This window comes from Eretmochelys imbricata, chromosome 25 (genome assembly GCF_965152235.1).
Source record: "Eretmochelys imbricata isolate rEreImb1 chromosome 25, rEreImb1.hap1, whole genome shotgun sequence".
Lineage (NCBI taxonomy): Eukaryota > Metazoa > Chordata > Testudines > Cheloniidae > Eretmochelys > Eretmochelys imbricata.
Window position 1 is genome coordinate 7,187,277 of NC_135596.1, and position 15,488 is coordinate 7,202,764.

At 45.1% G+C, this 15,488-nt stretch overlaps 1 protein-coding gene across 1 annotated transcript; it reads left to right on the plus strand.

Annotated features, from left to right (window-relative positions):
* Nucleotides 1-4,632: 4,632 nt before the first annotated feature.
* OAZ1 (ornithine decarboxylase antizyme 1) lies at nucleotides 4,633-9,986 on the plus strand. Its single transcript, XM_077841931.1, is given in 6 exon segments — nucleotides 4,633-4,829; nucleotides 7,866-7,923; nucleotides 7,925-8,011; nucleotides 8,197-8,369; nucleotides 9,264-9,349; nucleotides 9,551-9,986. Coding segments are annotated over 6 exon segments (657 nt in total). The 5' UTR covers nucleotides 4,633-4,707; the 3' UTR covers nucleotides 9,682-9,986.
* Nucleotides 9,987-15,488: the final 5,502 nt, after the last annotated feature.

A 15,488-nucleotide genomic window follows, 5' to 3' on the forward strand; every position in this document is an offset into this window, starting at 1 on the left:
TAGGTGCCTATATAAGACAAAACCCCAAATATTGGGACTGTCCCTATAAAATCAGGACATCTGGTCACCCTATTGGCTGATGACCTAAAAGGTGAAAGGCTCTGTATCCCCTCATCATCTATCCTGAGCAACCCAGTTCAGATTCTTCTTTTCCCAATGGCTACAAGGGAGGCTTGGGAAAACACTAGAGGTTGGATCTAAAGTTCACAAATCAGTAAACCAGATAAGAGGTGCTTGTAGGGATATTAGGGTTTTATCTTTCCTTCAAGGCACAGAGGCATGTCACTGCTGGAATATTCCTGATCTCTGCTGGTTTAGGAAACAAGGATTATACAAATATTTTGATATTCCTGTTTTCATCACTGGAATGGAACACAACGGTGTCAAGATTTTCTTATTAAGAAAAGGACCCTGGTGCCTGTCACCTCAGCTCCCAGAAAAGCCATTAACAAATATACTGCCTCAAGCACCAAGTTAAAGATGAAAGCTGCTACAATTTGTTCCATTTTACCTGAAGCCCTGGGCGTCAGCGTAATTATACAGAACTGCTATTAGATAAATATATAAATAAATATTACTAGCAATTGCAATTCCTGTCACTATTATAACAGTCCTGGAGTCAACCTGAACATCCATCCCTGTGGAAGACTTTTCTCAGTAAAACACAAAACAAGAATTGGCAGCTCTTATCTGTTGTGTTGCTTATGGCCTGAATAAGATCACGGAGCTGCCACTCTTATATTGTTTCAGGTTAGTTTTTGTATGACACAGTAATCTGCAACTGGCTTCAGATTCAAAAATCAACGGCCAAACGTAAGGAGAGGGATGAGATTAAATGCTCGTGTTTCTTTCACCTGTTTTGTGCTCATGGGGTTAAGTGCAGACGCTTCCAGCAAAGAATTTCTCCCTCACATCCATTACTCATCCTTCCCTGAAGACAAGTCACCAGCTGGCTAGGTGAGGTCTGTCACATGAGCTTCGCAGCAGAACAATGCATTTTTGGCAACAGTATTTGTCATCATCTTCCACATAGTTTTGACCAGGGTGGTTTCAGGCCATAGCAGATCAGTGGAGATTTGAACATTAGTTTCATTTTGCGTGTTTTATTGATTAAGTCTCTTTACATGTGCTCAGAGTTTCTGGATGGGCACGTCTTAAAATCACAATGAATAAAAGAATGTACAAAAACAATGGCCAAAATCCAGCTAGTCTCTGCAGCTAATACTCTCTCCGTAGCCAGAGCTGTCTTAAAAGACAAACAGCCATTCACATTCATCAGAAAACAATGACCTTGAAAATTGTATTGTACAAATATTTCTGCCAGTTCCTTTCTGTTATATGTACCTTTCTCCACGTGCTTTATGGTAACTTACAGAGTACACTAAATCCCACTATTCAGATACACTCAGCACCAGGCAAACCTTTGTTTTAAGATCTCCTTTGTATCTATGATAATAGGATTAGCCGTCCAGTTTCTGCCTCCAAGTTTGGTTTTGAAAAGAGGGCTTGTGCGATCTGAAAGATTGTACATTAAAATGGATACACATGGCCCAATTAAAGAAACCCTTGTCATTGGAATAGTCCTTCCCTGCTTCTGTATTATTCTAACCTTTTCTTTTTTACATGCATTTAATATAGATGAAAGTGTATTGAAAATGTTGCCTAAAGAGAGTTGCCCAGGGCCACCCAGGCAAGTCAGCAAGAGAACTCATGTTTCTTGACTCCCAATTCCATGTCATTTCCTTTGGACCACACTTGGACTCTGATTCTGCAGTCACATCAGATGAGGCAGACCCTGTACAGATCCAATTGTAAGACCAAGGCTTTGGTTTCCAAAATGCTTTTGGATGCTCAAAAGCACAACATGTTTCCCTACTGATGTAATGTGTTTGCCGTTGGAGGAAGAACTTCTGCTATTACAATGGCCAGTGTTTGTTTACTTCCTTATTGGGGTACACAGCACAAAAATTAGTTTTTACATTTTAGACTATCACTACCAAACTCCCCCCCGCCCCCCACATGTGGACAACTAAAAAATGTCTGAACTATGAATTTGTGCGAATAAATAGTTTTCACGGAGAAGTACTATTATACCTCTGACCAAGATTAAAAGAAACAAGTAAAAAGTTAGGAATGTTTAAAAATTGTGCACTGCCAAAAAAAATGTCTGAGAGTTTGCTCTTCTAGAAAGATGCACTGGGTTCAGGATATGTTTTTTCAAAACATCTGGAGTGTTTTAACAGGGCCAGCATAATCACTGCAGCACCATGATCTAGGGCACAGTGAAATTCACCCAGGGTCTGTGTGAAGCCCTCTAGACTTCAATAAGGCTAAGTGCAGTGGGGAGGTTCATCTGTGTGGGGCAACTTGCAGCACCAAGACCTCAGTGAGTATTTTTGTCCAATTCCTTCTTTCCCTCCTTCCTTCTGTCCTTAGAAATAAAACCAAGCTACATTAAAAACAATGTTAATGCAACATTAGGGCTGTAAGCTAAACTATATTGAAGAGCCAAGGAATGTAAAATGTAAGGCCCTGCCAACCCCTGTTAATGTGGGCACACTGCACCTTGCTGGGTATTTTCTGCTTTTGTTGTACTTGTTAAAACAGCAGCTTACTTTATTACTAGGGCCCTACCAAATTCACAGCCATGAAAAATGCATCACGGACCATGAAATCTGGTCTCCCACTGTGAAATCTGGTCTTTTGTGTGCTTTTACCCCATACTATACAGATTTCCTGGAGGAGACCAGGGTTTCTCAAATTGGGGGTCTTGACCCAAAAGGGAGTTGCAGGGGGATCGCAAGGTTATTTTAGGGGGGTGGCGGTATTGCCACCTTTACTTCTGCGCGGCCTTCAGAGCTGAGCGGCCAGAGAGCAGCGGTTGTTTGCCCGTCGCCCAGCCAGTAGCAGCGCAGAAGTAAGGGTGGCGATATCATCCCATGCCACTTTACGTCTGCGCTGCTGCCTTCAGAGCTGGGCAGCCAGAAAATGGCAGTGGCTGACTGAGGGCCCAGCTCTGCAGGGAGCAGCGCAGAAGTCAGGGTGGCGAGACCGTACCAGGTCATCCTTACTTCTGCGCTGCTGCTGGCGGCTCTGCCTTCAGAGGTGGGCTCCCGGTCTGCAGCCGCCGCTCTCCAGCCGCCCCGCTCTGAAGGCAGCGCCGCCGCCAGCAGCAGCCCCCCCCATACAATAACCTTGCAGACCCTCCCCAGCCCAACTCCCTGATAGGTCAAGACCCCTACAATTACAACACCCTGAAATTTCAGATTTAAGTAGTTGAAATAATGAAATTTATGATTTTAAAAATCCAATGACAGTGAAATTGACCAAAATGGGCCATGAATTTGGTAGGGCCCTATTCATGACTCTTTATAGCTCCAAGCCTGCACCCACATGGGGAGGGAAGCCAGAGGGGTTGGTGTGAGGGCTGGCTGTGTAGAAAGGGAGGGGGAGACAAGGAGCAGGGTGTGTGGGAGCTCCGGCAAGGGAGGGGAAGGCTGAGTAGTCAGTAAGGGGGTTGGGAGGCATCTGTGGAGAAGGAGGGGAGGCCGAGGAGTTGGTGGAGAGGTGGGGGAGGGAAAGGAGTCAGTGGGGGAGCTGGGGCTAGCTGGGGAGGGGAGGCCGAGGAGTCAGTGGGTAGGGGAGGGAGAGGACTCAGTGTGGGAGCTGGGGCTTGCCGGGGAGCGGGATGGGAGGCCGAGGAGTCAGTGGGTGGTGGAGGGAGAGGACTCGGTGTGGGAGCTCGGGAGCAGGAGGGGAGGCCGAGGAGTCGGTGGGTGGTGGAGGGAGGGAGGGAGATGACTTGGTGTGGGAGCTAGGGCTAGCCAGGGAGGGGGAGGGGAGGAGTCGGTGTGGGAGCTAGGGCTAGCTGGGGAGGGGAGGCCCAGGAGTCGGTGGGTGTGGGAGGGAGAGGACTCGGTGTGGGAGCTAGGGCTAGCTGGGGAGGGGGAGGGGAGGCCCAGGAGTCAGTGGGTGGTGGAGGGAGATGACTCGGTGTGGGAGCTAGGGCTAGCTGGGGAGGGGAGGCCCAGGAGTCGGTGGGTGTGGGAGGGAGAGGACTCGGTGTGGGAGCTGGGGAGCAGGAGGGTTGGCCGAGGGGCTCCCGGCTCCGAAGATAACGAGGGACCAGGTCGGTTTCCCCACAGACAAGAGTCGGAGGACGCTACCCAAGCTCAGCGGCTTCGAGACGAGCGCATGCGCACAGCGCCTCCAGCCCCCTTCCTTCAGGCAGTGGGAGGCGAACTCGGGACACGAAACGAGCTCTGCGCGGGGCGTGAACGTTGGCGCCACCGTCAGCCTTCCCCCAATAGGAGGCCAGCACATCAAACGCTGCTCAACCCCCTCCGTCCGCAGCCAATCAGAACCGCCGAGCCAGTGAAGAGCCCGCTCCAGGCCTCGTTTTAGCGTCATCCTCTTACCAGCCAATAGGAAGAGAACTCATCGCTCCCCCCTCCCACCCCGTTATGGTCCTCAGCCAATGGGGAGCCAGTCTCCCTGGCGGACAGTTGGCCGTTTACCGCACAGGGGCCGTCACCCTCCAGAGGGCGTGGGCGCCGTTGATTGGGCGTGGCCCCCGGGAGGGGCGTGGCCAGTCTCCCGGAGCGGCTACAAGAGGGGCCGCTGGGCGGGCAGGCGCCATTTTGTACGGCAGAGTGTGGGCTGGGGGGAGGCGGTGGAGGGTTTCGGGGTTCGGACCAGAGCGGCCGGATGGTGAAATCCTCCCTGCAGCGGATACTCAACAGTCACTGCTTCGCCAGAGAGAAAGAGGGGAATAAAAGCACCATCATCATCATGCCCGCCGTGCTGAGCCTCAGTGCCGGACAGAGCAGGTGAGGGGCCGGGCCCGCCTCAGCCCTCACCCCCCGCCGTGCCCAGCCCGTCAGCCCGGGCCGCCCCCATCTGCCCCCGGCGCTGCGTCTGTCCCCCGGGCCCAGCCTTGTTCCCCTTGAGGACAGCGCCCTGGGTGTGGGTGCCAGGCTCATCTCGCGGGCGTCCTGGCCACCCAGGAAGGGGGGGGGGGGACTGGGGATCACTTGGGTGACGTGGAGGGGCTGGGCGGTGGCTTAGCCCCTTTGGGGGATTCTCTCCCGCCAGGGCGCGGGCGTTATGAGGTCCTTTAACCCCCCCGCCCCACCGCCACCCCACCCTCGCGCACGTGGGGGGAGTCGCCCCCTTTCTCCCCCCACAGGCCTGGTTCCTGCTTCCTCTCCGAGCAGGTGAGTCCCCTCCCCCGCCTGATTCTCCGGGTCCTGTCCGAGGCCATCGGTGGCCCCCTGGACAAACACGTTGCTGGGCTGCGTTAAATTCGTCTCCAGCCCAGCAGAGCAGCAGCTGGGCTGAGGAACGTTGCCGTCCCCATAGCACTGTTCAATCCTAGCACACCCTAATGCAACCATTAAAATAACACCGAGCCTTAACCTGCCACGTGACAGTTAAAGAGCAGTTAGATGTAAACAGCAGCCACATCACTTGCTGCTGAAATTGCCAGAATAACTAACCGATTAGCAGAGGCATGAATGTATTTTGCTGGTCACTTGTGGCTACTTCTCAGTAAAAATCCTCAATAAAGAAAGACCGAATAGAAATGACTGCCTCAAAGCAACAGACTGCTGCTGGTATGAAAGCTTTTCGTCTGATAGTTGGAACATGATTAGTTCAGAATGGCAGGAGAGTGGGAAATGTGAGAGCCTTTATGGAAAGGTGTATTTATGTGCATGGAAACGAATCAAGGTGCTTAGCCTAAAGTAGAAGGTAAGAGTGTTATAAAAGCTGGTTGCTTAATCCTCTGATGCAGTTTAAACAATTGCTGGGGATGAAAACATCTGAAAATTACTAAGACTTCTGCGAGGAACAGAAAGTAGCTATCAAACCAGTTATGCATTATAAGACTGGCTTTCCCTTTTCAGGGACTATTTTAAGAAGCCATTTTTGTTTAAAGAACATTACAGTCCAAAAGGAAGGCCATATAAAGACCATACAGTGAGCACAACTTTAAAATGGGGTATTAAAAGTAACTCCCAAAGCTAAATCAGCCTTTGTTATGCTACAAAACTGTTTACTGAAAAAAGATGAAATACCACTAGATGAAAGAACTCAGGAAATTTGTATTTAAAACCTCCTATATATGCAGTTCTATACAACTGCTTAATAAATAAAAATGTGGTTCTTATCACACGAGGACAGTGAGCTACACTACTCTATAATTAAACTGAAAAGGAATATTAAAATAAATGCTTAATGCATGTATTGGAGAACCAGTTGAATTCTTTACTGTAAAACGGCTGCACTTTGGAAATGAATAGAACTGAGGGATCAGATACAATTGATATCAGTTGGTCCTGGACTCTTTTAACTTTATGCAGTATAATACACTCATATTATAGCTTCACAATGGTCCCCTTTATTGATCACTTTCAGCATATGATATTGTACCTGTCAATATATAGCTGTTCAGAGGCTTTCTAATCAGTGGTCTGTTTGTCTCCCCACAATTTTCTGTCTGATTTGGAAATCTCAAATGCATTTGGACTGAGCAAAATGGTGGATTATTTTGTACATGTTTATACCGATTTGCAAATGGCTGCTGGCACTCACAGATAGGACGATTGTGAAAATTTCCCTAAGGGCCTCGATTGCTGCATCTGCTGAGATGACGCAACCGAAGTGTAAGCCTGCAGGGTGAAAGATGGTGCAGAGGGAGGGGCTAATGGGCACAGCAGTCATTCTTGTTACAGTATAAAGCTGATCAGGCAAGCAGTCTTACTGATAGTATGAAACAACATGTGGAGAGAAATTAGGTTTAATAGTAGTTTCAAGAGGCTGGAATGCTTTAAATAGAGGGTTCTGTAGTAATGATCAGTATTAAACTTAGCAGAGCAGTATAAATGCTCTGCATTGGAAATTTTTTTTAAAGATGCTCAATATGAAAACTTCAAGTAGGTTTTCAGATTAGTGATATTTTAAGGGAACAGTCTTCAATTTTTTACTTAATAGACATTTTAAAGTATTTAATATCACAAACTTACTCCTTCCTCGTGAGCTTTGAATGGTGAAAGCAATCTGGAGATACCCAAAAACAAGTAGAATCTACTTAAACTCTCCAGAATGTAGAGAAACAATGTGAGTACTTCCCTAACAAACTCAGCACCAGGTCTGATCTGTATGCACAGGGGCATAGGATATCTGCCAAGGAAACACTGTTTCACATAAAACTAAAATAAATTCTAAAATCAGTTATAACTAAAACTGTAGTTAACCTTAGAATTGGGAATTATAGTACTGGTGCTACTGTGATCAGAATGTTCATACATAAACTACAAACTGGTCAAGAGGGAAGAAGAATGTCAAGTCTCAGTTCTTGCCTGTGCAGAACTTTTATTGGCTTTAGTGGGAATTACTCATTAAAATTGTGAGATGGGACATGGAGGCTATTTCATAATTTAGAAATGTTTGATTTGTCATGCCTGATGATAATGTTTACAGGTTAATTTAACTGTAAAATTCATAATTAAGTTCTTAGATATCATTTGTGGTTTTTTTCAGCCTTCACTTTAAATGTCACCAAATGCTTAGCTTTCCTGACTTTTGTGGACTTGATAGCTTGAGCATCATGGGTGTACATTTAATGTCTCTTGTTTTTGTGAACAGAGGCCCCTTGCAACCTACATGTTTTTATCCTATGTCAAGGCACTCCTTTCCCTTTGCTGTATAAATGCAAGTTAAGACTTAATTTTGCTTTCATAAGCTCAGGCTAATAGCATGTTTTCAATGTGTTTCCTGTTTAAAATGTGATATAAAATGTGAATGCTGCTTCTTGTCTTTATCTAGGCTTTATGTAGTTTAACTGAAATTATGATTTTCTTTAGTTCCAGGGTTTCTTTCAATTGCTGTAGTAACCTGGGTCCGGGGCCTCGGTGGTGCTCCTGATGTCCCTCACCCACCCCTGAAGATCCCAGGTGGGCGAGGGAATAGTCAGAGGGATCACAATCTTTCAGCTAATTTATTTTATTCTGTAAGTATATGCAATCTAATACCATGCAGTCTTTGTTTCGTTTTCTTAGTGTATTAATGGCTTTTCATATGGTGAAGGCTATAATACAAATCCTGACGGCAGTGTTCAAGAACTTTGTGCACTTCCATGAGTTTAATTTCAAATTTGTGATGAATTAGAAGTAACTTCCCATCTTGCTGTAACAGGATAATCGGCTGAATGTAACAGAGGAACTAACATCTAATAACAGGACAAGAATTCTCAATGTCCAGTCAAGGCTTACAGATGCCAAACATGTTAACTGGAGGGCAGTGCTGAACAACAACAACCTGTATATTGAAATTCCCAGTGGTGCTCTGCCTGAAGGGAGCAAAGACAGGTATGCGGGATAGAGTGTAATCTGCTCTTTAACTTCTCTTTTCTAAATAGGAATTACCTTCAGTACTCCCGAAGAGTGATAGTTCTGTATTGGCTACATCCACTTACAGCTGATGATGGGTTTATCATGCAGGCTTCCTTGGCTATAGAATTTCTTCTGTTCCAATCATGACACACGTCTGATTATTTGTAAAGTGCTATAACAGTGCTAAATATTGTTCCTATTTTGGGCATGTGTTAGAATCATAGAATATCAGGGTTGGAAGGGACCTCAGGAGGTCATCTAGTCCAACCCCCTGCTCAAAGCAGGACCAATCCCCAATTTTTGCCCCCAGATCCCTAAATGTTAGTGAGAATATAATCTAAATCTCACTTTTCATTCACACTGTGATCCTGAGTCTTCAGAGATGGAAGCTAGCTCTAAAAAGCAGCATAAACATACTTGCCTTTTTTAGTTGTGGAAAGGTTTAGTCTGACTTAACTTTCCTCCTTAAATGACAATCTTAACTTATTAATAGTAAAAGATTACAGGGCTGATTTGTGCTCTTACAAGTAAAGGAACTCCAGATATTCCACTTTTATTCCTCAACCCTTAACTAACTTCTGTTGGTATGTGGGCCTTAAAGTGCAGTGGCACCTATCACTGTAAGTGTTATGCTAATTCGGAGCGTAATGCTGGAAGTCTAATTGGGCTGTGTGACTTCAAGGGTAAATCTGAAGAGGGCTGAGGCACAGCCTTTGTTAGCTGTCAGTGTGAACCTGGGTACTTACACTGCTGTCTGGTTCAGGCACACACATTTGCAGGTGCAGATGTGCCCGTGAGTTCACTTGCTTGAAAATTTGCCTCTATAATGTTGTGGGAGGAATTGTCTGTCTCACTGATATTCCACTTTAGTTTTGCAGTTCTTCTTGAGTTTGCTGAAGAACAGCTTCAAGTTGATCACGTCTTCATTTGCTTCCACAAGAACAGAGATGACAGAGGTGGGTGTAAATTGAAGCCTGTTAAATTGCTTTCACCATGTGACTTCACTAACATAGAAAGGTAGCTTCATATAAATGTAACTGCAATATATCTATAGAAATTGGTCTCTTCAGATGTCTCCTTACTGCTCTGTTGGCTAGTAGGGATTGTCTAGTGACCCGAATATCAGATTAAACTTGTATTCTTTCTACTTTTTGCAGCTGCATTGCTCCGTACTTTCAGCTTTTTGGGCTTTGAGATTGTGAGACCAGGGCATCCCCTTGTCCCCAAGAGACCAGATGCTTGCTTCATGGCCTATACGTTTGAGAGAGAGACTTCAGAAGAAGAATAGATTGCAACGTTTGCCTCTTAGAGCTTTCTTGTTGTCTATAAAGATGAAACTGTAGAAATTTTGTCAACATCTATTATACAGTACATATAATTGTTTGTTCTTTGTACAAAATATTGTGACCAACTGCTTTGGTGGTGGGATGTTGAAAATTTCAAACTTCATCTTTTCTGAATTTGTGCGCATGTTGTGATTGTGCAAATAAATGCTCACTCCAAATTAGCAGTATATTTCTTGAAGTTTAATATTGTGTTTGTGATACCGAAGTATTTGCTTTAATTCTAAATAAAAATTTATATTTTACTTTTTATTGCTGGTTTAAGATGTTTAAGACTTCCCTCTGGCCGGGAAGGTGTATCCCAGGCTTTTGAATCAAAATGGTAGGTAAGGGCTTCGAGACTAACTTTAGTCCACCCTCCTTGCTGACTTTGTAATGTGACCTGTCTGGATGTATTAATCCAGGTGTGGCCAACCTGGGGCTCCTTGTCTAGGCACCGACTCTGGGGCTGGAGCTACAGGTGCCAACTTTCCAGTGTGCCGGGGGTGCTCACTGCTCAACCCCTGGCTCTGCCACAGGCCCTGCCCCCAATCCACCGCTTCCCACCCCCTCCCTGAGCCTAGCTGGCTTCCTTGCTCCTCCCCCTCCCCCCCAGCTTCCTGCATGCCATGAAACAGCTGATTGGGAGGTGCTGATCCGGGCTGCTGGTGGGCAGGAGGTGCAGGTGGCAAAGGGGGAAACTGATGGGGGGCTGCTGATGTGTTACTGTGGCTCTTTGGTAATGCACATTGGTAAATTCTGGCTCCTTCTCAGGCTCAGGTTGGCCACCCCTGTATTAATCACTTATGTCAAGTGTACCTTGCACTCGCATTTCAGTGGTACACAATTTTACATTGATCTGAGCCAGCTTTTTTCAGCACCGATGATGTGTTCAGCTAGACCTGTTAATATTTCATGGGTGATCAGTGGCTCGTAAGGAAGAAGAGTCTTAGAACTGCTTGTGGAGCCTGAATGTTTACAAAGCCACAGTCCCCGTTCTGTAGTGGTTTTACAGGATGCATAAAAAGATATTGCCTTGGTGTGAAAGGAAGATGGACATGAAAACCTCAGGACTCTCAGTAAACAGTCTAGGTGTAGAAATAGGTCTCTGACTTGGCTACTTGCTTTACCTTGTAGCCTTTTTGGGTTTGTTTAGTTTCAGTAAAAATTGAGTTGGATACTTTGAATACAGACCACAATTCCACCTCTTTTTGATCTGTAATGTAAAATCTGGATGTTTATATGGTGTCACATGATCATAATCTGCCAGTGTTTACTTTAACCTCCATGTCCAGGATTAAATCCTTGGAGTCTTACTGTTTGACCTCCTGCTGGTAGCAGATTGCCAGTGATAAACCCTCTCCTGCTATTATGTAGTCCATACCTAAAACCTGATTCCCTGGCACACTGAAATGGGGATGAGGCATAGATGTTGAACACATCCCAGTAAACTTTCAGGCAGCATTAAGTGATTTAATGGCTGGTCTGAGATAAGAGCATTCATAATGGGTGGTAGGTTATTCACCATTTGCTTGGAGCGTCATCCACACTTTGACTAGTACATTAGCAGTGAATCAATGATTCTCCACCGATGCCTTAAATGATGAGTGATGATTTACTAGGCAGTATATTTAATATAAAGGGAATTCCTCTGTGCCCTTCAAGCATATCCATTTTCTAATACATCTTAAACAATCTCTGGTTGCGATGACTGGAGGTGTTCCATATCTCCTTCCTCTACATGGGTACTGCCTCTTTGGTGACAGCTGGAGCATTGGATGAGGTCATAGAATCCCTTGAGACTTAAGTTTCCTGGTAGGAGTGTTTGGTTTTGCATACTGGGTCATTTATTGCTAACGAAATCATTAAATGGTTCTAGTTTACGGAAGCTAGCTCTTTCCAAAGACTATATTCGGACACTGGGCCTTCTGCTCACTGCAGCCCTTGTAGACGTCAGTGAAGTCAGCTTGAGTAACAAAGGTCAATAAACCAGTCTAGACGTGTAGGTGAGCCGGGGCCTGGAGGGGAGGCCTTGCTGCCCTATTTATAGCTGGGAAGCACTAGAAAGAGCAGAGGCATGTCTCAAAGGGAGCAGAAACCCCATGTCACCTGCAGCTGAGACATGCTGTTTATTTTGTCACTGCATTCCCCTCCTTGGGGCTGAGAGCTTGTCATTAGGGTTTGACAGACTCTTCTCTGCTGAGCTGACAAATAAGTAGGTACCCAGCCACTGAATCCTCTGCACAGAGGAAGGGGGAAGAGAGCAGGGACAAGTGAATCCCTGCCAGGTGCTCTCCCTGGTCCAGATGGCATGAAGATAGCCTCCCCTAAAATTTCTCACCAGTACTACTCATGCTAGTGAGGGTGGGAGCGCTAGGGGAGTCCAGGTGACTTTACTATCCTGTCACTTAACCCTGGTCTGGGCAAATGTAGGCACTGGCTTAAATGTTGGCAGCTGCCTGGAAATCTCAGTTATGTTAATACCCCCACCATTGCTTCCACAAGTGGTTAGCAACTGAGAGGAAATTCAGGAGAAAAATAGTGTGGAGACAGTGTGAGATGCACCAGGATGAGTGTTGTCGGGAAGGCTGGCCCCTGTGAATCGGTTGGGTGATGGATGGTATCAGCAAAGGGCACACAGGGCTTATGGCCCATCTGAGACAAGGTTGGTGGTGACCTATGTGCACGGAAAGGGACTCGGTGCCTGCATGTAGCAAGCAATGCCTGCTAGAGAGCCAACATATGCCCCCCCTGCTGGCTGTTGGGATGCCCACACCAAGAGGTGGAAGAGAAAAAAAAAAAAGCCCAACTCAGGAAAATGGTTATTTAAAATAAAAACAAACTCAAAGCAAATCCAGTTTCTAGAGATGCATTTAATTGGATTTTGTTAATTTCACCAGAAGCTTGTTAGAAGCACAGAAAATCAAGGGACTGTATCTGAGTGGTGGCCCATCTGGTTCAGTACTGTCTCTTCCACAGTGGTCAGCATCAGCTGCTTTGGAGGGAGAGGCCCTGCAGTGGCGCTTTCCTCTGGATTCATGTAGTTAAAGGTCAGCTTATGCCCTGAACTTTGAGCTTTATATTTCTTCTGAAACTCAACAGTCTTTTAGATTTGCTCTTGTAACGTGGATGGTCTCTTCTATAATGTGTTTGTTTAATCCTGCTCAGCTCTTGGCCTCGTTGAGAGCTTGGGGGGAAGAGTTCCACAGACGGACTGTGCTGTGTGGAAAAGCATTTCCTTTCATCAGTTTTGAGTGATCCCACTTAGATCTTTGTCCTTGTATTGCAAGCTAGGGTAAATAAGAGCACCTGAACTGCCTTCTGTCAATCATTCATTATAGCATATACTTTTAGCATCGACAGTGACTTTTAACATCCACTTAGGAGCTTGGCTTTTAAGGACACATGCTGTATAGAACTCAATTTATACGACTCCTCCCTGGCTGGATTCCAAGCTTAGCTTTAAGCTGCTAAACAATGCTGCCATATTGCATAATACAGTTAAAATAATCGCTTAAAATTGAATTTATTTAAAGGAAGCATTAAGCTTGGAATAAACCACTAACTAACTGCTTAAGGTTTAACTGTTTTCTGTTGCAGTAATGTACAGGGAGTCAGCCAGGAATGGTACAGATTCCAGTCAGCAGTAATATTGAGGGCTTTAAAGGGGATGCCATTACACTGAAATTGATTTAGTCTAGTGACGAATTAAAAATTGAGAGCTCTTTGGAGCAGAGACTGTTCTGTGTTGTACAGCGCCTTGCACAATGGAGTTTTAGTCCATGACTGGGGCTCCTGGGTGCTTCCACGCTCCAAATGATCAATTATAATGATACTGCTGCCTATGTCCTTTGCCAAGATTTTGTCATTTTGCAGTCACATTTGCCTACTTTTAAAAATGTTAATCTCTCCTCTCGTGCTGTGTGAAAGACCCACATAAACAACAAGATGTCCGACGGACTGTAACGGGAAGTGCTCTCAAATGCATAAAGGCATTAGATTGACTGTGTGTAACCTTGCAAGTGGCTGGAGTGTAACTTTCAATGATGGTCATTGGCTGTCATTTGTAGCAATATTACATACAAATTGCAGTGTTGTAGCTGTGTTGGTTGCAGGATGAGAGAGAGACAAGGTCGGGGAGGGAATATCTTTTATTGGACCAACTTCTGTTGGTGAAAGAGAGAAGCTTCCAAGCTCGAAGTCGGTCCAATAAAAGATATTACCTTTCCCACCTTGTGTCTCAGACAAATTGCAGACAGAAGTGTCATTTTTAAGGTGATAGCATCGCAGGATAAAAGTCAAAGGATTATAATTTTAAAAGAGAATAAAAGACGTTCCCGTGGTTAGGGCACAAGCACAGAATTTGGGTGACAAGGCTTCATGTCCTTGTTCCTCTGCACACATTCTGTATGACCTTGGGCAAATTGCTAAATTTCTCTGTGCTTTGTTCTCCATCTTTAAAATGGGGACAATCCTGACCTACGTCACAGGTGTGTTGAGAGGATAAACACATTAAAGAGTGTGAGGCACTCAGGTACGGCAGTGATTTGGACAGTGTACGAACGAATAAATAGATTAAAATAATGTGGGTCCCTGATGTGAACCCAAAGTAATTGCATTCACATTGCTGCAGTTCTTCTGGATTTGTGTCAGTGTAACTGAGAGCCCACTTAGGCCTGTGGTAAATAAACAGGAGCATGATTAGACTGGAGCAAGCATAACTGATAATTTTGTTTCTTTGTTTTGCTGCTGCTAGTGCTAGGCGTTGTACTGCCATCTCGCACCCAGGCAAAGTATTGCAGGAGATAACTGAGAAAAGGCTAACAAGGTCACCCAGAAAATCAGTGGCAGAGCTGAGTATAGACCCCAGATATCCTAACTCCTAGGGCTGTGCTTTAACCACAAGACAGTCCTTTCTATGAAAATTCCCAGACATTATAATCTACCAGATAGGCATGTATGTGTGTAACTGACATGGCTCAGCATAAGCCAAAACCAGACTAAAACGTTCTTTGGCTCACTGTGTTAGCAAGCAGACACTTTGGAAGTAAGCATCTTGTGTAAAAGAAAGCATTGTCCAGGTGAAGCCTATGTTGGAAGGGTGCGGTCCGCTCACAAACCCATTCTTTCTTGATGACCTACCTCTCAGAAGCCTATCTATCTGACAATGATTTTGAGGGGTCAGAAACAAATTAAGCTTCTACTATGCTGTAAACCTGATTAGTCTTGCACAGCCAGGCCTAAAGTTAGGTTCCTAAATCCACAGTTAGAAAGCTAATAAGATTGGCATAATTATCAAAGGTGCTTAACATCTGTAGCTTCCATTGACTACAGTGTTGACAATATTTGTATACTTCATTGAAGCAAAAATTTGCTATATCCAATCATGATTTAATCTTGAGAAAAGATTGTGGGGACCTGATCACTCTTCAGATATGTTAAGAACTGTTATAAAGAAGACCACGATCAATTGTTCTTCATGTCCATTGAAGATAGGAAAAGAACGGATAGGCTTAATTTGCAGCAAGGGAGATTTAGGTTAGATATTAGGAAAGACTTTATAACCATCAGGATAGTTAAGCTCTGGAATAGGTTTCAAAGGGAGTTTGTGGAATTCCTGTCACTGGAGGTTTTTAAGAAGGGGTTGGACAAACACCTGTCAAGGATAGTCTAGGAGGCCTAGCGAGTCCAAAGACAGACCTCACACCCAAAGTAGGGATTTACAATTCACATGCAGTTGCTGCTGGGTGGCCAGCTTCACTGGCCTTCATAA